The 21,605-nt window shown below is 42.2% G+C and overlaps 1 protein-coding gene across 3 annotated transcripts in view; it reads right to left on the bottom strand.

Annotated features, from left to right (window-relative positions):
* DOCK2 (dedicator of cytokinesis 2) overlaps window positions 1–21,605 on the bottom strand; it is a 558,619-nt gene that overhangs the window by 11,288 nt on the left and 525,726 nt on the right. For 2 of the 3 annotated variants that reach the window (XM_010592406.3, XM_023551366.2), the window contains 2 exons: window positions 12,168–12,344; window positions 6,586–6,669 (listed from right to left, as the gene is read on the bottom strand). In XM_010592406.3, the coding sequence (XP_010590708.1) occupies window positions 6,586–6,669; window positions 12,168–12,344 (261 nt within the window). Of the gene's footprint in view, window positions 1–6,179; window positions 6,342–6,585; window positions 6,670–12,167; window positions 12,345–21,605 lie in introns of those variants that run through there. The other variant, XM_064279098.1, reaches the window with a different exon arrangement.

The raw sequence follows: 21,605 nt of genomic DNA, 5'->3' as shown, positions 1-21,605 counted from the left end.
TTGAAGAAAAACGATGACTTCTCAGTACTCTCACAACCAAATTTTGAATTGCCAACCTTTCGGTTAGCAGCTGAGTTCCATCACCACTCTGCCAGCCGTGTTCCTTAAACTTATTATAAAGCTACAGTAATTAAAGAAGTGTGGTGTTGGTGAAGGATGGACAAACAGACCAATGGAACAGAATAGGAAGTCCAGAAATAGACCAACACACATATGTCCATTTTATATCAAAAGTGCTACTGTAATTCATTGGGGAAAATAATTGCCTCTTTAACAAACAGCACTGGAGTAACTGGAAGCCTGCACGGGAAAATAAACCTGCCCTTTCCTTCATGTTAGTCAAGATGAATCTTAGCTCTAAATATGAAAGATAAAACAGTAAGACTTCAGAATAAAACAGGTGAATATCGTCACGATCATGGGTTAGGCAGAGATTTCTCCAAGTAAACACAAAAGCACAAATAAAACGAAATTGATAAACTAGACTTCATCAAAGCTAAAATTTTCTGTTCATCAAAATACATCATTACGTAAGTGAAAGGACAAGCCACAGACCAAGAGAAGATATTTGCAACACATACATTTAACAATGACTCATATCTAGAATAAATTTCTTGTCTCATATTTCATACCTCACAAATTTTGATCATGTTATCATGAGAGAGCAGTCCCTTGAGAAGGGCATCATGCTTGGCAAAGTAGACAGTGAGCAAAAAAGAGGAAGACCCTCAACGAGATGGACGGACACAGTGGCTACAACAATGGGTTCAAGCATAACGATTGTGAGGATGGCACAGGACTGGGCAATGTTTTGTTCTGTTGTACATACGGTTGCTGTGAGTTGGAACCGACTTGAGGGCACCTAACAACAACCAGAATATATGTAAACTTATAAAAATCAATAATAAGACAAACAACTCATAAAATACGCCAAAGATTAAAGCTAGCAATCACAAAAGGATTATCAAATTGACCAATAAGCATATGAAAAGATTCTCAACACTACTGCTCATCAAGGAAACTAAATTAAAACTAAACTGAGATACCACTACACAACCACCAGAAGGACCAAAATTAAAGAATCACAGAATCAAGTGTTGGTGAGAACATAGAGGAACTCTGACACTTACAAGGTGTTGACAGTGTGAATTGGTTCAGCCATTTTGGAAAATTACTTCTTAGTATGTAGTAATGCTAAAAAGTCCCTGACTGGCATAAATAGATAAGCGCTCAAGTACTACCATATTTTTACGAAAATAATGCGTGCCTTCTACATTTGTTTGTCAACCGCTTCCTGCCCCTGTGAGGTATTTTTGTAAGTGAGCTCTGCTAATTTGTTTTTTACAGCAACATGTAAAAAATTAGCATAGCAACATTTCTGAAAATACCTCAATGGGGGAGGGTGTGGTTGGCAAACTAATGGAGAGGGCGTGCGTTATTTGCATTAAAATGCTGTAACAGAAAGGTTTGGTGGTTCGAACCCACACAGAGGAGCCTCAGAAAACAGGCCTGGTGATCTGCTGCCAAAAGGTGACAGCCTTGAAAACCTCAGGGAGCACATTTCTACTCTGCACACATGGGATTGCCATGATTTGGAATCAACTCAACGGCATCTAACAACGACTGACCTTAAAGGTTGGTTGTTTGAACCTACCCAGCGGTGTTGCAGAAGAAAGGCATGGCCGTGGCTGTCTGTTTCTGTAAAGGCTGCAGCCTTGAGAACCCTATGAAGCAGTTCTACTCTGTAAAACATGGGGTTCCCATGAGTCGGAATTGACTTGATGCAAAGGGTTTAGTTTTGACTTCCTGGAGTAAAGCTAAATGGGCATCATCCAGCAGTTCTCCTACTGTGTACATGCTGAGGGATGTGACCCCAGTACCACCCAGCATGTTTTCTCCTTTTTCAAAATGGGCAACTGAGAGCTTAACATAACTAAAAAAAAAAAAATTTTCTAGGGCCAAGATAAACCTGTAAGTTGTTCTTCCTCTGCCTGCCTCCTCACATACCTCTGTTAATGACTTTGTTTTGACCAAATGTTAAGGACTTTGTTCTTTGTTTTAAACTGATGCAAATAATCTTTTGTTCTGGGACTACCTGTGGCATACAACCCCCACAGGAAAGTTGGAGCCCAGGTATCAGATACCTATGTCTTTAGCCTAATAAAGAAATGTCTGGCAGGGGACTACAAAGACACTTGTAACCCTTGTAAGATTCTATGTAAGTTCTAATGTAAAACTGCTCTTTGGGACTCCATAGAGACAGACTGTGTTGCTACTGAGTCCCTGGTGATATATGCATCTCCTTAATAAGCTTTCTCACTCTTTCTGACTTGGAGTATGTTTCATTGGCTCGATTGCTCCAGGGCATGGATCTTAATCAGGTAAGAGGGAGTTGAGTGCTTTTTCCCCCTAAAAGACAAGTATGAGAATGTTCACAGCAACTTCATTCATAAAACTCAAAACCTGAAAACAACCCAAATGTCCACCAACAGGAGAATGGATAAATAAGTTATGGTACACTCATACAATGGGTAATATTTAGAAGCAAAGACACGCAACAACCTGAATGAATCTCAGTTCATTCATTCATTTCTCATTGAGAAAAAGAAGCTAGATACAAAATAACCTGTTGCCTTCAAGTCAATTCCCACTCATAGCAACCCTATACCCAGTGCCATCGAGTCGATTCCGACTCATAGCAAACCTATAAAAAAAAAAAAAAATAGTACAGGCTATATAGTTCCATTTACATGGAGTTCAAGAGCAGGCAACACTAACCTGTAGTGATTGAAGTTTGGCAGGTTCCACTAAAGCCCAAAGAAAAAGGGAGACGGAAGAAGAGTTGACGCATTTGAATTACAGTGTTGGAGAAGAATATTGAATATACCATGGACTGTCAGAAGAATGAGCAAATCTGTCTTGGAAGAAATACAGCCAGAAAGACACACAGTCTATTAGTAGAGTCCTTAATCTTAGAAGCGAGGATGGCGAGACTTTGTATTGCCTACTTTGGACGTGTTATCAGGAGAGGCCAATCCCTGCAGAAGGACGACATGCTTTGTAAAATAGAGGGTCAGTGAAAGAGAGGAAGACCCTCAATGAGATGGACTGACACAGTGGCTGCAACAATGGGCTCAAGCATAACAACGACTGTGAAGATGGCACAAGACCGAGCAACATTTAGTTCTGTTATACAAAGGGACACTATGAGTCAGAATTGACTTGACAACACCTAACTGCAACAACAGCTAAAGCCACGTATTCTGACATACTGTGACTCAGCAGTTCCACTCCTAGCTATACACCCAACAGAAAATGCGTGTATGTGCACCAAAAGGACACACACAAGAATGTTCAGAGAAGCATTACTTATAAAAACCCCAAACTGGGATCAACTCAAATCTCCATCAACAGAAAAATAGATAAACCTGTTCTGGCATAGTTATACAATGGAGTAATATACAGCAACAAAAACGAACCAACGATAGCTATGAACTACAAAATGGATGAATTTCACAAACACAACATTTGGCGAAAGAAATTAGACACAAAAGAATATGCGCTACGTGATTCCAATTATATATAAGTAAAAAAACAAGTAAAAGTAAATGGTAGAGTTTAGGACTGTATGCTTGGGTGGTAAGGGTATTTTTTAAAAGCAAGGAAATGATTACTATAAAGGCAGGAGAGTGCCAACCTTGGGAAGGGTGGTAATGATTACGAGGATGCCCGAGGTGGGCTTCTCGGGTGCTACAGAATTCTGTCTGCATCACATGGCTGCATGCTTTGTGAACAATGAGCTATATATAATTCTGTATTGTGTACTTTTCTGTTTACACTATTTCACCATAAAAAGTTTAAAAGAAGAATATGCTGTAAACATCTTTCCATTCCAATAAATACAGAGAAAAACTTTAAAAAGAAAGAAGAAATTGACCTCGAAATCTGTGAAATCTTGAGCACAAAATGTACTTTGAAAGCTTCAGCATTTGTTGGGTTGCTAGAGGTATGAGTACATTCCCTTTTGGCTCTCATGTTTTCAGAAAATTCAAAGTGTATAAATGGCTTTACAAAACCAAGATCCAATCTAGAGTTAAGCTCCCAGAAGACACAGAGCAGGCCCCAAAGTCCAGCACTATATCCCTGTTGGCTCACCCTGTGCCTGGGACATAGTTTTGTTAGTTGCTGTTGAGTTGATGCCGACTCATGGTGACCCACGTGTTACAGAATTTTCCTGGCTGTGATCTTAATGGAAACAGATCGCTATGCCTTTTCTTCCACAGTACTACTAGGTGGGTTTGAATCACTAACCTGTAGGTTAGCAGTCAAACACAGTTTGCACCACCAAGGGACACTCTGGGATACAGTAGGGGCTCCATAAATATAGATTACAAGAATGAATGAAGTGGAATGATCCAAAAACCAAACCCACTGCCACTGAGTCGATTCTGACTCACAGTGACCCTATAGGACAGAGTAGAACTGCCCCATTGGGTTTAGAAGGCTGTAATCTTCATGGAAGCAGACTGCCACATTTTTCTCCCAAAAAGCAGCTGGTTGGTTCAAACTGCTGACCTTTCGGTTAACAGCTGAGCACTTTAACCACTGTGCCACAAGTGTTCCTTGGAATGGACAAGGAGGAGCTAATTTGCCCTGTGTAATACACTTTTTTTTTTTTTAATACTCTAAAAAGTCTGCCTTTAACTATGAGCAGGGCTGCATCTTTTGAATTTAAATGCCCCATAGGCAGCGGGCCTAGATTCTGGGTGGGAGTCCAGGCACCCCACCTTTGGAAGGTTAAGTGGGCCTCTATAACATGGTGACGTGGGTATGGAGTGCAGTGCTAAGGTGCTGGTAGCCACTAGGGGGCACCCTCTGAAGGCCCTAGCTAATGGCCCTTAGAAGGGATACCATCTAATATAAGTTTTTAAAGTCTTCCTTCTTTGTTTGTAGCTACCATCTCTTAGCTCTGAGGCTGGTGGAATTTCCTTAGAAGTTACAGCCTGGTATGAGCTGTGGTGGGAGGCCCAGGTCATGCATGCTTTGAGTACAGTAGATATAACATGGAGAAGCCATTTCCGGGTGATAAGAGATACCCAGCAGAGAGGCCCTGGGCAGTGGCATGGCTTGAGAGTGACACCAACACCTAAGTGAATTTGTGTGACATGTTAGCCCTCCCTGTGGCACCCCTGGAAATATCCTAGGATGGGAACCTAGTCTAAGCCTGGCCTTTCTGGTTCCCTTGATGGTGGCAGTAAGGAGAAGTATCATTATTGGGTGCAGCACAGTGACCCCTGAAGGCAGGATACCTTGGGGGTATCTGAGTTTCACAGGTGGCATAAAGAAGGGAGAGAAAATTCCAGACATACCAAATGCATTCAGGGAAGTGCATCTGTGTAGTGCTTGGTGTTTCTGCTTTAAAGCCTCACTTTGCATAAACTGGCAGAGGCAGAGAAGGACCTGAATTAGGAATCCTTATTTTAAGAAAAGAGGCTGTACCCAATGCTTCTCATTCCCTGATTTCCCCAGAGAAACAAAAACTCCCTTCCACAAAAGCTGCTCTTCTTTGTGCAGTGACTGGCAAGAAGGGAGTGAGGGAGGACAGGCAGCTGCAAGCAGCCCTGCCTGCCTCCCCCAGCTACTGCTCTCTGGAGCCCACCCTGTACTCTGCAGGGCTGGGTAGTCCCCAAGACTGCCCAGGTATGAGGAGGTAGTGTGGCAGGGCTGGAGGAAGAGCCTGTCCTTGGAAAGCCGCTATCTAGGGGAAGGGCCTAGCAGATTCTTTCTAGTGCAGGGAGTGGGAGAGAGAGGAAGGGAAACGGAGAGAGGAGAGAAGCAGAGGGAGAGGAGTAGGATGTGAGGAGAAGAGGGGGTACAGAGAAACACAAGAGACAGAGGGAAGGGACAGAAGCATAGAACTTCTAAAGTGGGGGGAGGAAGACAGAGAAAGGAAGAAAGGAGGTCAGAAAGAAGGGGAGCGTGGATAGAAGAGGCAGAAACACCAGAGAGAAGGGATGCAGAGGAAAGCAAGTAAACAGGCAAGGACTGAGCCTCCCAAGTCCTTGGGTTGGGACCCAGAGGGCTGAGTAGCTAGTGGCAGAATGCACGCCCTTTTGCTGAAAACCAGCCAAACAAAAACCTCAATTATTTTCAAAACCTGATATCCATCTGAGAATTACCTGCAACAAAATGTGTCAGCTGGAGAAGGAGGGAAAGCTGCGGGGGGCGGTGGGGGTCAAGTCTTCTCTCACATGATTGGCCCATGCTGGGTGTGGGGGGAAGGTGGCAGGGATTTGTGGGGGGCTAGTGTTCCTTTTAGTCCCACCGTGAAAAGCCATGTCCTGAATTCAATGACAAATTAAGCCATGTTAGCAACCTGCCCCACAACATTGTTGTCAGGCATCCTCCGTGCAGCACCCAAGGGTGCAGTCCCCTAAACCTCTCTTACAGGATACGCCTGTGCAGGGGTGATGCAGGGTAAGAAGGCAAAGGGCAGGAGAGCATGGTGAATTAGGCCACGTCAGTCAGAGGCTGAGGAAAGGAAGGAGGAGGGCCAGGCCCTGCCTCAGCCCCATGCCCACCTACCTGCCATGCAATCAGGTCTTTGAGGTGGTTCAGCTTGTCCTGGTCCTCAGGGTGGTCCCTGACATACTCCTCAGTGAAGAAGGCCTGGGGGGAGACATAACAAGACCAGTATTGTGTGATCCCACTTACATGGAATATCTAGAATAGGGAAATGCATAGAGATCAAAGCAGATTAGCCAGGGGCTTCTGAATTGTACACTTAAAAATGGTTAAAATGGAAAATTTCATTATATTATAATAATATATGTGTGTATATATATATACATATCTATATATATTTTTTACCACAATAAAACAGAAAAGAAGACCTGTGGAGGACAGGCAAGAGTTTGTGGTTTCCCGTTCATTAGGTGTGGTCCCTAGCACCAATATCTCTGGCATTGGGAAAAGATTCCATTTGAGACCGGCAGGAATGAAGGTACATGTATTTGGATGTTCCAAGAGTCAGAGACTCATATGGAATGACATTATTTTCTCTTTTTGATGACTCCAGTCAGCTCTCACTAGGAAGGGCCACAACATCCCTCCCCCTCCAGCCCCAGTGCTCCTCACCCTCCAGCCATATCAGTTTCATCTGGGAGCTTGTTGTCGTTAGGTGTCCTCGAGTTGGTTCTGACTCATAGAGACCCTGTGTACAACAAAACGAAATGCTGCCCCGTCCTGCACCATCCTCACAATCGTTATGCTTGAGCCCATTGTTGGAGCCACTGTGTCAATCCATGTCATTGAGGGTCCTCCTCTTTTTGCTGACCCTCTACTTTACCAAGCATGATGTCCTTCCCTAGGGACTGATCCCTCCTGATAACAGTCCAAAGTGTGTGAGATGAAGTCTCGTCATCCTTGCTTCTAAGGAGCATTTTGGTTGTACTTCTTCTGAGAGAGATTTGTTTATTCTTTTGGCAGTCCATGGTATATTCAATATTCTTCCCCAACACCACAATTCAAAAGATGTCAATTCTTCTTTGCATGCGCATGAGGCGATTGAAAACACCACGGCTTGGGTCAGGTGCACCTTAGTCTTCAAGGTGATGTCTTTGCTTTTCAACACTTTAAAAGAGGTCTTTTGCAACAGATTTGCCCAATTCAATGCGTCTTTTGATTTCTTGACTGCTGCTTCCACGGGTGTTGATTGTGGATCCAAATAAAATGAAATCCTGGACAATGTCAATCTTTTCTCCATTTATCAGGATGTTGCTTATGGGTCCATATGTGAGGATTCTTATTGTCTTTCTGTTGAGGTGTAATCCATATTGATGGCTGTGGTCTTTGATCTTTATCAGTAAGTGCTTCAAGTCCTCTTCACTTTCAGCAAGCAAGGTTGTGTCATCTGCATATCGCAGGTTGTTAATGAGTCTTCCTCCAATCCTTGTGCCCCGTTCTTCTTCATATAGTCCAGCTTCTCAGATTATTTACTCAGCATAGATTGAATAAGTGTGGTGAAAGGACACAACCCTCACACACACCATTCCTGATTTTAAACCATACAGTATCCCCTCGTTCTGTCTGAGCGACTGCCTCTTGATCTATGTACAGGTTCCTCATGAGCACAATTAAGTGTTCTGGAATTCCCATTCTTCGCAATGATAGCCATAATTTGTTATAATCCACACAGTCAAATGCCTTTGCATAGTCAATAAAAGACAGATAAATGTCTCTCTGGTATTCTCTGCTTTCAGCCAGGATCCATCTGACGTTAGCCATGATATCCCTGGTTCCATGTCCTCTTCTGAATCTGGCTTGAATTTCTGGCAGTTCCCTGTCAATAGGCTGCTGCAGCTGCTTTTGAATGATCTTCAGTAAAGTTTTGCTTGCGTGTAATATTAATGATATTCTTCTATAATTTCCACATTCAGTTGGATCACTTCTCTTGGGAACAGGCATAAATATGGGCCTCTTCCAGTCAGGTGGCCAGGCAGCTGTCTTCCAAATTTCTTGGCATAGACAAGTGAGCACTTCCAGAGTTCCATCCCTTTGTTGAAGCATCTCAATTGGTATCCCTTCAATTCCTGGAGCCTTGTTTTTCAACAATGCCTTCAGTGCACCTTGGACCTCTTCCTTCAGTACCATTGGTTCCTGATCATATGCTACCTCCTGAAATGGTTGAACGTTGACCAGTTCTTTTTGGAAGATGACTCTGTGTATTCTTTTCATTTTCTTTTGATGGTTCCTGCATTGCTTAATATTTTCTCTGTAGAATTTTCCAGTATTGCAACTGGAGGCTTGAATTTTTTCTTCAGTTCTTTCAGCTTGAGAAATGCCAAGTGTGTTCTTCCCTTTTGGTTTTTTATCTCCAGGTCTTTGCACATGACATTATAAAACTTTACTTTGTCTTCTGGAGCCACCCTTTGAAATCTTCTCTTCAGCTCTTTCACTTCACCATTTTTTCCTTTTGCTTTAGCTACTCAATGTTCAAGAGCAAGTTTCCGAGTCTCTTCTGACATCCATTTTGGTCTTTTCTTTCCTAAATTTTTAGTGACCTCTTGCTTTCTTCATGTATGATGTCCTTGATATCATTCCACAACTCATCTGGTCTTCAGGCACTAGTGTTTGTCTTAGTCATCTAGTGGTGCTGTAACAGAAATATCACAAGCGGATGGCTTTAACAAAGAGAAATTTATTCTCTCACAGTCTAGTAGATTACAAGTCCAAATTCAGGGTGTCAGCTCCAGAGGAAGGCTTTCTTTCTCTGTCGGCTCTGAAGGAAGGCCCTTGTCATCCATCTTCCCTTGGTATGGGAGCATCTCAGCGTAGGAACTTCAGGTCCAAAGGATGCGCTCTGCTCCCGACACTGCTTTCTTGGTGGTATGAGGTCCCCCACTCTCTGCTTGCTTCCCTTTCCTTTTATCTCTGAGAGACAAAAGGTGGTGCAGGCCACACTCCAGGGAAACTTCCTTTATACTGGATCAGGGATGTAACCTGCTAAGGGTGTTACAATCCCACTCTAATCCTCTTTAACGTAAAATTGCAATCACAAAATGGAGGACAACCACAGAAACTGCCGCTGCTTTTAAATGATCTTCAGTGAAATTTTACTTGCGTGTGATATTAATGATATTGTCATATATATATGTCATGGCCTAACCAAGTTAATACACACATTTTTGGGGGGACATAATTCAATCCATGACAGTGTTCAATGCGTCAAATCTATTCTTGAGACGGTCTCTAAATTCAGGTGGGATATACTCAAGGTTGTACTTCGGCTCCTGTGGACTTGTTCTAATCTTCTTCAGTTTCAACTTGAACTTTGCATATGAACAATTGATGGTCTCTTCTGCAGTCAGCCCCTGGCCTTGTTCTGACTCATGACATTGAGTTTTTCCATCAGCTGTTTCCACAGATGTAGTCAATTTCATTCCTGTGTATTCCATCTGGCAAGGTCCATGTTAGTCACTGTTTATGTTGGTGAAAAAAGCTGTTTGCGATGAAGAAGTCATTGGTGTTGCAAAATTCTATCATGTGATCTCCAGCATCATTTCTATCACCAAGGCCATATTTTCCAGCTACTGATTCTTCGTTTCCAACTTTCACATTCCGATCACTAGTAATCATCAATGCATCCTGATTGCATGTTTGATCAATTTCAGACTGCCAAAGTAGGTAAAAATCTTCAATTTCTTCATCCTTAGCCTTTTTTTTTTTTTTTTTAGCCTTAGTGGTTGGTGCATTAATTTGAATGATAATCATATTAACTGGGCTTCCTTGTAGGTATATGGATATTATCCTATCACTGACCCCGTTGTACTACACCATTCTTTTTCAAGTTGTCATTCCTGGCACAATAGACCATATGATTGTCCAATTCAAAATGGCCAATACCAGTCCACTTCAGCTCACTAATGCCTAGGATATCAATTTTTATGCGTTCCATTTCATTTTTGATGATTTCCAATTTTCCTAGATTCATACTTCATACATTCCATGTCCCAATTATTAATGGATGTTTGCAGCTGTTTCTTCTTATTTTGAGTCCTGCCACATCAGCAAATGAAGGTCCTGAAAGCTTGACTCCATCCATGTCATTAAGGTCAACTCTACTTCAAGGAGGCAGCTCTTCCTCAGTTGTATTTTGAGGGCTTTCCAACTTGAGGGGCTCATCTTCTGACACTATATTGGACAATGTTCCACTGCTATTCATAAGGTGTTCACTGGCTAATTCTTTTCAGAAGTAGACTGCCAGGTCCTTTCCTAGTCTGTCTTAGTCTGGAAGCTCAGCTGAAACCTGTCCGCCATGGGTGGCCCTGCTGGTACCTGAATACCGATGGCATAGCTTCCAGCATCACAGCAACATGCAAACCCCCAACAGTGCAACAAACTGGCAGATGCGTGGAGGCAGGGGGGTAATTCGTTAGAAAAGCAAATTCTCAGGGCCCACCCCAGGTCTGCTGAATCAGAACCTCTGGGGGGTAGGGGCATCTGTGTGTCATCTAGTCCTGCAGGAGATTCTGATACCCACTCAAATGTGAGAACACAACTCTCAAAAAGAACTCAGTGACCAATTTCACCTGGTAGGTGTTTAGCTCACTTCATCACCTCCCTCACTGCCATGCCATCCTGGCAGCTCCCTAGCTATTTCTGGGCTCTTGCCCTCAGTCTGTGCACACATATATGTATAATATATCACCTCTTAAGGCTGCACATAGGATCACTGATAATGATTATATGAGGTGTGAAAGGGTAGCTGGAAAGACTAATTTAAAAACCATTTGATGAGTCACATTACTGTCCCTGAATTATACTATTGTGTCATAGCCTTGGTTTTCCATCAATGGATGACATAGGGAAGATAATATGAAACCCACTGTTAGATTTATTAGAATGAAAAGTCCATTTTGTACCTCAATAACCCCTACAATATATGGCCTAGGTGAAAATCAAGTAAGGAATTTTTTTTCTATTTCAATACCAGAAAAATCTATGACCTCCCGCCCCCTGCACTATGAAGTTGGTATTTTTCTCTCAATGGATGGATAATGTAACTCATATAACTGATGATATTTCCCCTTTTGCCATGGATTCCAGGAGGCTCAAAAATGAAATCTCTGGCTCAAAAGTGTGGGACTTTCTGGAGAGACTTTATAACCTGGATATTTGGATTATAACTCCCCTTTAGAATTGATCTCCTAACACTTCTGAATTCTCACAGATTCTGGTTTTCATTTCTTTCCATTTGTTTAAGTCATTTCAAAATCCTCTCTGGAAGAGGTGAGTTTGCACAAGTGTCATGAACTGTACACTGATTTGTGGTTCCTGCACTTTTATGCCCTGGCTGACAGCCACCCCAAAGCCTTTCTTGAGTGAAGGTGTCTGGATCAGCTCAGTGGGAGAAGGGTCCTCTGTGACCCCTGCTCCCTCCTGCTCCAGCACAAGGTGTGGCAAGCAGGGTGGGCAGGAGACGGGAGCCCAGTTAAGGCACGAGGCTGTAGAAACTCTGAAAGGTGTATAAGGTCCAACCAAGCTGAATTATCCTTTAGGGGGCGAGTACAGCCAGATGAGATCAGTGATATCAGTTGCACAGGCCCTTACCCACTGTCCCCACCACTCTCCTGCCCTCGCCAGGGCCTGGAGCGCAGAGCCCTCACCTTCTCGTACTTGGCGAACCCTCCCATGACAGCAGGGTCCACGATCCCATTCAGCAGCATGGAGAGTGGGTTAATGGGGAGGCTCTCATCATTCTGGTACTGGTTTATCATCATTAGGATCTTCTCGTTGGCCACAGACATGGTCTCAATGGCGTTCTCCAGCGGGCTAATTGTGGTCTGTTGAAAATCAGATCACCAGGGAGAAAGGGCTTAGCAGGTTGCCTTAAAAACAGATAAAATTATTGGGATTGATTTCATTTCACATTGGAATCCAAATGAGGCCTTGCTCCCTGAGAGGCTGTAGCAGGATCTTGTTATAATTAGTGAGCTCTGGGGGCTGCCTGTGTCTGGGGACAGACAGGCTGACTTTTTGCTTAGTGAGAAAGGGCTTTCTCTAGGCAGGAAAATCCCAGAGTTGGGGTTTCATTGGCTAGATGTGCCCCAGGAAGATTTTCCCTTCTTATCATCTTGGTGAAACTGTACTGCAAATCAACCCACCAGGTTTTGGTTGAGCACCTACTATGTATAACCTATCAGTTGGGGAGGCTGGAGCAGCTTGTAGTCACCAAGGCCAGCACACAGTAGGTCCTAAGACCTGGATATTATAAAAAGGGCCCCTGTTCCAAGGTAGATTCCATTTAGTTGGGAAGATAAAACTGAAACACCTCTACAACTTCTCTTAGAAAACAATGCAAATGGAGTGTAGTCAAATGCTAATTGACTAGATGGTGCAGGACTCTGGAGTAAGAAACTAAACTAGGGGTTGTCAAGTTTTTTCTGCAAAGGGCCAGATAGTAAATATCTTTATTTAGGCTTTGTAGGCCAGAGGTTTTCTACTGCAGCTACTCAAGGCTGTTATTGTAGCACTAAAGCAGCCACAGTCAATACATAATAGAATGAGCACAGCTCTATTCCAATGCAACAATTTACACAAAAACAGGCAAAGGACAGGATTTAGCCCAAGGGCCATAACTTGCTGACCCCTGGACTAATCAAAACGGAGTGCAAAATTTAGCTCTGCCATTTTCTAGCTGTGTGAACATGGGCAAGTTTCTTAACGTTTCAGAGTCTCAGTTGACTCATTGGTAAGATGGGGATAAGAAATCCTATTACACAAGATAAACATACAAAAATCAGTTGGATTCCTATACATCAATAAAGAGAATGATGAAAAGGAAATCACAAAAACAATACCATTTATAATAGCCCCTAAAAAAAAAAAAAAAAAAACACTTAGGAATAGATCTAACCACGGATATAAAAGACCTATACAAAGAAAACTACAAAACTCTACTGCAAGAAACCAAAAGAGATACACATAAATGGAAAAACATACCATGCTCATGGATAGGTATAGACTCAACATTGTGAAAATGACAATTCTACCCAAAGCAATTTACAAATACAATGCAATCCCAATCCAAATACCAACAACATTCTTTAAACAGATGGAAAAAATTACCATTTACTTTATATGGAAAGGGAAGAAGCCCTGGTTAAGTAAAGCACTATTGAAGAAGAAGAATAAAGTAGGAAAACTCCTACTATCTGACCTTAGAGTCTATTATACAGCTACAGTAGTCAAAACAGCCTGGTACTGGTACAACAGCAGATACATTGACCAATGGAACAAAATTGAGAGCCCAGATGTAAATCCATCCACCTATGGTCACTGATCTTTGACAAGGGCCCAAAGTCCATCAAATGGGGAAAAGACAGTCTTTTAACAAATGGTGCTGGCAAAACTGGATGTTCATCAGCAAAAAAATGAAACAGGACCCATACCTCACACCGTATACAAAAACTAATTCAAAATGGATCAAAGACCTAAATATAAAGCCAAAAACTACAAAGTTCATAGAAGAAAAAACAGGATCAATGCTAGAGGCCCTAATACCTGGCATTAACAGGATACAATCCACAACCAACAACATACAAACTCTAGAAGATAAGATAGCTAACTGGGATCTTCAAAAAATTAAATACTTACATTCATCAAAATACTTCACCAAAACAGTAAAAAGAGAACCTACAGATTGGGAAAAATTTTTTGGCTATTACAAATCAGACAATGGCCTAATCTCTAAAACCTACAATGAAATCCAACACCTCTACAACAAAAAGACGAATAATCCAATTAAAAAATGGGCAAAGGAAATTAACAGACACTTCACCAAAGAAGACATTCAAGTGGCCAACAGACACAGAGGAAATGCTCATGATCACTAGCCATTAAAGAAATGCAAATCAAAACCACAATGAGATACCATCTTACCACGGCATTACTGGCACAAATAAAAAAACAGGAAATAAGAAATGTTGGAGAGGCTGTGGGGAGGTCTGAACTCTTATGCGCTGAAGGTAGGAATGCAAAATGATATGACCAGTTTGGAAGACAATATGGCGCTTCCTTAGAAAGCTAAAAATAGAAATACCATATGATTCAGCAATTCCACTCCTAGGAATATATCCTAGAGAAATAAAAGTCATCACACGAGTAGACATATGCACACCCACGTTCATTGCAGCATTGTTCACAATAGCACAAAGATGGAAACAACCTAGATGCCTATCAACAGATGAATGGATAAACAAACTGTGGTACATACTCACAATGGAGTATTATCCAACAATAAAGAACAACAATGAATCTGTGAAGCATCTTATAACATGGATGAATCTGAGTGAAATAAGTCAATCACAAACGGACAAATGTTATATGAGACCACTGCTGTAAAAACTTATGAAAAGGTTTACACACAAAAGGAAACAATCTTTGATTGTTACGAGGGAGGGGAGGAGTGGGGATGGAAAATCACTAAATAGACAACAGATAAAGGGCAACTTTGGTGAAGGGTAAGACAGTACATAATACTGGGGAAGCCAGCACAACCTGTACGAGGCAAGGCCATGGTACACATCCAAATTCACTGAGGGACCGAAATGCTGGGCTGAGGGCTGTGGGGGCCATGGTCTCAGGGAATATCTAGCTCAGTTGGCATAGCAGAGTTTATAAAGAAACTGTTCTACATTCTACTTTGGTGAGTAGAGTCTGGGGTCTTAAAAGCTTGTGAGCAGCCATCTAGGATACTCTACTGGCCTCATCCCTTTTGAAGCAAGGAAGAATGAAGAAAACTAAAGACACATGGGAAAGATTAGTCCAAAGGACTAATGGACCACATTTACCATGGCCTCCACCAGACAGTCCAGTACAGCTAAATGGTGCCTGGCTACCATCACTGACTGCTCTGACAGGGATCACAATAGAGGGTCCCAGACTGAGCTGGAGAAAAACGTAGAGCAAAACTCTAACTCAAAAAGAAAGACCAGACTTGCTGGCCTGACAGAAACTGGAGAAACCTTGAGAGTATGGCCCCTGGACACCTTTTCAGCTCAGTAATGAGGCCACTCCTGAGGTTCACCCTTCAGCCAAAGATTGAACAGGCCCATGGAAAAAAATGAGACTAAAGGGAAACACCAGTGCTGGGGCAAGGACTGGAAGGTAGGAGGAAACAGGAAAGCTGGTAATAAAGAACCCAGGGTTGAGAATTAAGAGTGTTGACATGTCGTGGGGTTGTTAACCAATGTCATAAAGCAGTATGTATACTAATTGTTTGATGAGAAACTAGTTTGTTCTGTAAACCTTCATCTAAAGTTCAATTAAAAAAAAAAAAAAAAAGACCAGACTTTCTGGCCTGACAGAGACTGGAGAAACCCTGACAGTATGACCCCCCAACACTCTTTCAAGTTAGTAATGAAGTCACTCCTGAGGTTCAACCTTCAGCCAAAGATTAGACAGGCTCATAAAACAAAACCAGACTAAAGGGGCACACCAGCCCCGGGGCAAGGACTAGAAGGCAGGAGGGGACAGGAAAGCTGTAAATAGGAATTGAGAAGGGAAAGTGTTGACATGTTGTGGGGTTGTTAGCCAATGTCATGAAACAATATGTACACTAACTGTTTAATGACAAACTAGTTTGTTCTGTAAACCTTCATCTAAAGTACAATAAAAAAAAAAAAAAAGAAATCCTATTGCAGAGAGTTGTTGGTAACTATTACTATTAACAATAGTATGTGTTAAGAAGGAGGGATTCACTGACAGGCGGGCAGTGGCAGCAAGGGTCAAGTAATTAGTGAAAACTTCATGGAAGAAGGGATCCTAAATTTTACCATCTGTGAAATGGTAATAATATAATGCCTGCCTTTTTGAGCATATAAAACCCAAAGCCAAACCCATTGGAGTCAAGTCAATTCTGACTCATAGCGACCCTAGAGGACAAAGTAGAATTGCCCCATAGGGCTTCCAAAGAGTGGCTGGTGGATTCAAACTGCCGACTTTTTGGTTAGTTAGCTCTTAACCACTGTGCCACCGAGGTTCCCTGCTGGGCACATAGCAAAGATTATTTGAGATAACATGACACTTGTCTCATAGCTAAATTCTCGGAAAAAAAAAAAAAAAAAAGCCTAAAAACCAAAAAGTCACCTGCTAGTTATTGTAACTATGGGCACACGAGAGGGGAACCCCAGCCTCTCTCGCCATGTTCTCGTTATTTTTTAAACCATTTCCTTAAATTCCTGTGAAATACAGCCTCTTCACCCCCTTTCCCTGGTTTTAGACTCTCTTTGTCTTCATTGTTCTCTCTCTCTGTCACGTAGACGAGGCATGCATGCGTGCACGTGTGTGTGCACAGACACACACATATGCACACTCGCACATAGGCATGTATGCACAACATACATGCACACACATGCATGCATACCAGTATACACATTCATGCACACAGGCACACACAGTGCAAACTAGAGGGGAATGCCTCTTGGTTGGTGGGGGCGGCAGTACATATGCCCACAAGTTGCAACCCACAGTCCAGTGACCTGACAAGTACGCAGACCTGCTCTGCAGGGACTCCATGGGTCAAGGTCTAGATAAGTTCTAAGGAGAATGTATCATGACCACTCTGAGAGAGGCCAGCACTGCACTGTAGGTCTCAACAATGGCATTGCATACCACGGAAAGACGCAGGCTGGAAGGCAAGTGATTAAAAATGGAAAGACCTATTGATTGGCATCTTCCCCTCATTTTTAAAGGTATTTTTGAATCTCAAAATCTTTAACTTCATTATAACCATCAGGAAGAGAGAATGAGAATAACTTTAGTTTCTCACCTAAGGGTATTTTTGTAGACCAAATACATAATTCTCAGAACAGAGCTATGGTGGGAAGTCTGGGAGTCAGAAGCTGACACCAGGAAAAACAGTAATGATGATGATAATGGCAATGGCTCCATTTATTGATCACCTCTGATGTGCCAGTCACACTGGGCATGGCACACATGTCTTCTCATTTAATTCCCTCAACAACAGGTTAAGCTGCCCGAGAGCAGATGGCAGCAGAGCTGGGGAGAGTTCTGATCCCAAAGGCCAGCTTCTCCTGCCACACTGTGTGGACCAAGCTCTGCTCCCAAACTTGCCATACACTAGTTAATGCAATTTAGGCAAGCCCTCAAATACTGGTCTCTTTCCTAAGCTGAGGTTTAGTTCCCTTACTGGCAGTACAAGTATAATAACCTTTGCCCTATTTGCTGCAAGAGGAAAATGAATTATGAAAGGAGATAATGGAGACAAAAGCATCAGACAAAAGATGACATGACCATAATCCCTTGCCATTGGTGGCGCTTCATATTTTTTAAAGGCATTTCACTAATATCATCTTCTTAAGTCCTCCTAGGAATCCCATGAACTGCACAGGATGGGTGTTATTATTATGTCCTACTTCTGCCACTGATTGCTTTGGCAATTCAAGTCCCATCTTTCGGCCTCAGTCACCTCATATGCAAAATAATCAGGCTGGACAAGAACCAGGAGAGAATTGCAAGCTGGCAGCCTGTAAGCCAAACCAGGCCTACAGAAGTCTACCATTTAGCCAGCACACTGATTCTAATTTTTAAAAATTTAATTCCACTGTGGGGAGTTTGCCACTGCAGTTTGCCACAGTCTCCACCACTCCCTATTGTCTTGATGTGACTATTTTTTATATTTACATTAACTTCCTGGACTCTGACTTTGTAACTCTTGAACTAAATGACCTCTAGGGTCTCTTTCAGTCCTGAAATTCCATAGTTTTACAATGCCTTTTGTACTGGTGTTGAAAACTAAGATTCAGAGATACACAGTGGCTTGTCCAACATCATACTGCTCGTGAATGACAAAACTGGACTTTAAACTGGGTCTTCTGAACCCAAGATCAGGGCTCCTTGTAAAGACATGTTGTCAGGGCCAAGAACAAGGACAAAACTCCTCAATAAGCAGAACTTCTACTTGATTCCCACTGAAGAACACCTCTCTATATAAACAGTACCCTAATCATGACAATTCATGAAAGAAGTAACCAAGAACAAGGTACAAATTCATACAACACAAAATCAAATCCTTGCAAATGAACTCACCTAGCATGGCCTTAAACTTTTGTGTCAGATATCCCGAAACTCTCAGGAACTCAACTGAGGGAGGCTGTTAGAGACAAGCTCACTCTTTTTTTTTTTTTACAGGTTTTCCTAACCCTTTCTATCAGAAGGTACCAGGATGAAAGGAACAAGTAAAAAATGTAATTTCTTTCCTAGCTTCAGAATCCTGAGTTATCATGGGTGTCTGGATTTTAATTGATTGATTGTTTCACTTAACAAATATTCTTCAGCTACTATTATGAGTCTGGGACTATTCTTTGCACTTGAATGTATGGCAGCAAACAAATTAGACCCCTGTCTTCCTGGAGTTTATAGTCTAGTAGAGGGAGACAGATATTAAAAATAAACACACAGGTAAACTATATAGTCTATTAAACAAACAAACAAAAAACCCAGGGCTGTTGAGTCGATTCCGACTCATAGCGACCCTATAAGACAGAGTAGAACTGCCCCATAGAGTTTCCAAGGAGCACCTGATGGATTTGAACTGCCGACCCTTTGGTTCACAGCCATACATTTAACCACTACGCCACCAGGGTTTCCATATAGTCTATTAGGAGGTGATAAGTATTGTAAATGGAAATACATTAGGGAAGGGGAGGACAGGAGTAATCAGATGGGTTCCCTCAGCTTGCCATAGTCTAGTAGAAATGGTTGAGGAGGAGAGGCAACTTGCAGAGCACCGCCAGAGGAAAGGACACAGGCAGAGCCAATGGGCACAAGCTCTAGATTGGCAGAGCCTCTGACTCTGCTAAAACAGGATTAATAATAGTACTCACTTCACAAGGTTTTGTGAGGATTAAATGGAATAACACTATAAAGCACTTGGCACAGTGCCCGGGACACTTGAGTACTTAGCATGCATCAATGTGATCCACGAGCAAAGGGCATGAATACTTTCCTCCTTTTCAGGGTACTACTTCTTGTTGGGGTGGGGTGGGGACACACTGAAGAATAGGGAGAGAATGAGTTCAGTCAAAGTTCCCGATATGGGAGGTTAAAATCAAACCCCACTTCTTTTACTAACCATGAACAACTCACTCTGCACTTCACTTCCCTCATATGTAAAACGGGAAGAATAATAATATGTATCTCACAGGGTTGTTGTGAGGTTTAAATGAGATCATGCACATGAATGGCTTAACGCATGTTCAATAAATATTTGTTGGCGTCCTCATTATTATTACATTTTGATGGTCTAAACCATACTTGGACCCTGGTGGCTCAGTGGTTAAGAGCTTAGCTGCTAACCAAAAGGTCAGCAGTTCCAATCTACCAACAATTCCTTGGAAACCCTATGGGGCAGTTCCACCCTGTCCTAGAGGAGGTCAGAGGGCCCCCAGGCTCCTGGGTTCACTGGGAAGAACTGGAGTGGGTATTAAGGGCTGGAATAGGATCGTTCCAGTGCTGACAATTGAATAGCTTAAAATATCCGTCAGATCACATCCGTCTTCTGCTCATGGTTCCATCTCAGTGGGAAAGCCAAAATCCTTATGAGGGTCTATAAAGACCTATATGATTTGGTATCTGACTACTATTAATCACCCTCACTCATTCTGATCCAGTCATAAACATGATCTGGACCCAGGGCCTTTGCACTTGCTTTTCTCCCTGTTGGAACATCTTTCTCTTCAAAATCTGCATGGGCCATCCCTCACTTCCTCCAGGCTTTTGGTCAAAAGCCATTTTAGTGCCAGGGCTTTCTCTGACCACCCTATTTAAATTGGCAACCCCTGCTGCATCAGTTTTCTGTTTTATTTTTCTCCATAATGGTTATCACCATCTGACATATATTTACTTTTATTTTCTAGTCTGTCTTGCCCATTAGAATGTAAGCTTCATTGTGAAATCACCAGGTGTTGAAACAGTGCCTGACACATGTTAGATACTCATTAAGTATTTGTTGAATAAATATGTGAATAAGACATTCTGAGTATGTCTCCACTTATCAAGTTTCCTATAGAGTCGTTTTGAGTCAGAATCAGCTTGATGGTAATGGGTTTATCAAGTTCCTCACAACCAACCTGGTCTTTCCCCTGTATATCTGGGGCTGCAAAATTTATAGCTGTCCCAGGGCATGGAAACCCTAAAAATGTGTTGAGAAGTCAAATACATGAGGCCTGCACAAGGAAGCTCAAATGTTGGGTTCTAGCCAGAGCTTTGCCTCTGTGTGATTCCTCACTTTGAGCCTCAGTTTCTCTAACTATAAAATGGGTTCATACTCAGATTCTGCAAGGTGACACAAGAGGCTGCTGGGATAAAAAAAGCATGAGGGAGTGATTGAGTGGACAGGACTCCAGGCCCTCTGGCCCCCACTTCAACCAAAAAAGCTCCAATTTTATCAGTTTTATGGAAGATTTCATTAGGAAAAAAAAAGTGATCTGATACTTAAAAAAATATCTGAAAAAGGGTTCATCAAAAATTTATGACTTGGAAATTCCACCTCTAGGTATATATCCAAAATTAAAAACAGGTATTTGAACACATTTCTGTAAAATAGAAGCACTATTTACAATAGCCAAAAGGTGGAAACAACCCAAGTGTCCATCAACAGAGGAATGGATAAGCAAACTGTGGTGCACACACACAATGGAGTATCATTCAGCCACAAAAGGAAGGAAGTACTGCTACATGCTACAATGTGGATGAACCTCCAAAACCTATGCTAAGTGAAAAAAGCCAGACACAAATGGTCACATATTGTTTGATTCCATTTATATGAAATGCCCAGAATAGGAAAATCGATAGAGAAAGCAGATTAGTGGCTGTCAGGGGCTGGGGGGAGGCGGGATGGGTACAGGGGTCCTTTGGGGATGATGGAGGTGTTCTGGAGCTAAACAGAGGCGGTGGTTGCATAACACCGTGAACATACTAAATGCCCCTGAATTGTTGGCTTGAAAAATGGTTAATTTTATGTTACATGGCTTTCACCTAAAATAAAAAAAAATATCTGAAAGCAGCTAGGCTAGATGTTG

The sequence above is a fragment of the Loxodonta africana genome, chromosome 2, assembly GCF_030014295.1.
Source record: "Loxodonta africana isolate mLoxAfr1 chromosome 2, mLoxAfr1.hap2, whole genome shotgun sequence".
NCBI classification, from domain to species: domain Eukaryota; kingdom Metazoa; phylum Chordata; class Mammalia; order Proboscidea; family Elephantidae; genus Loxodonta; species Loxodonta africana.
Note: the sequence above shows the minus strand (reverse complement) of the source record. Positions and strands in the feature narration are given on the sequence as shown.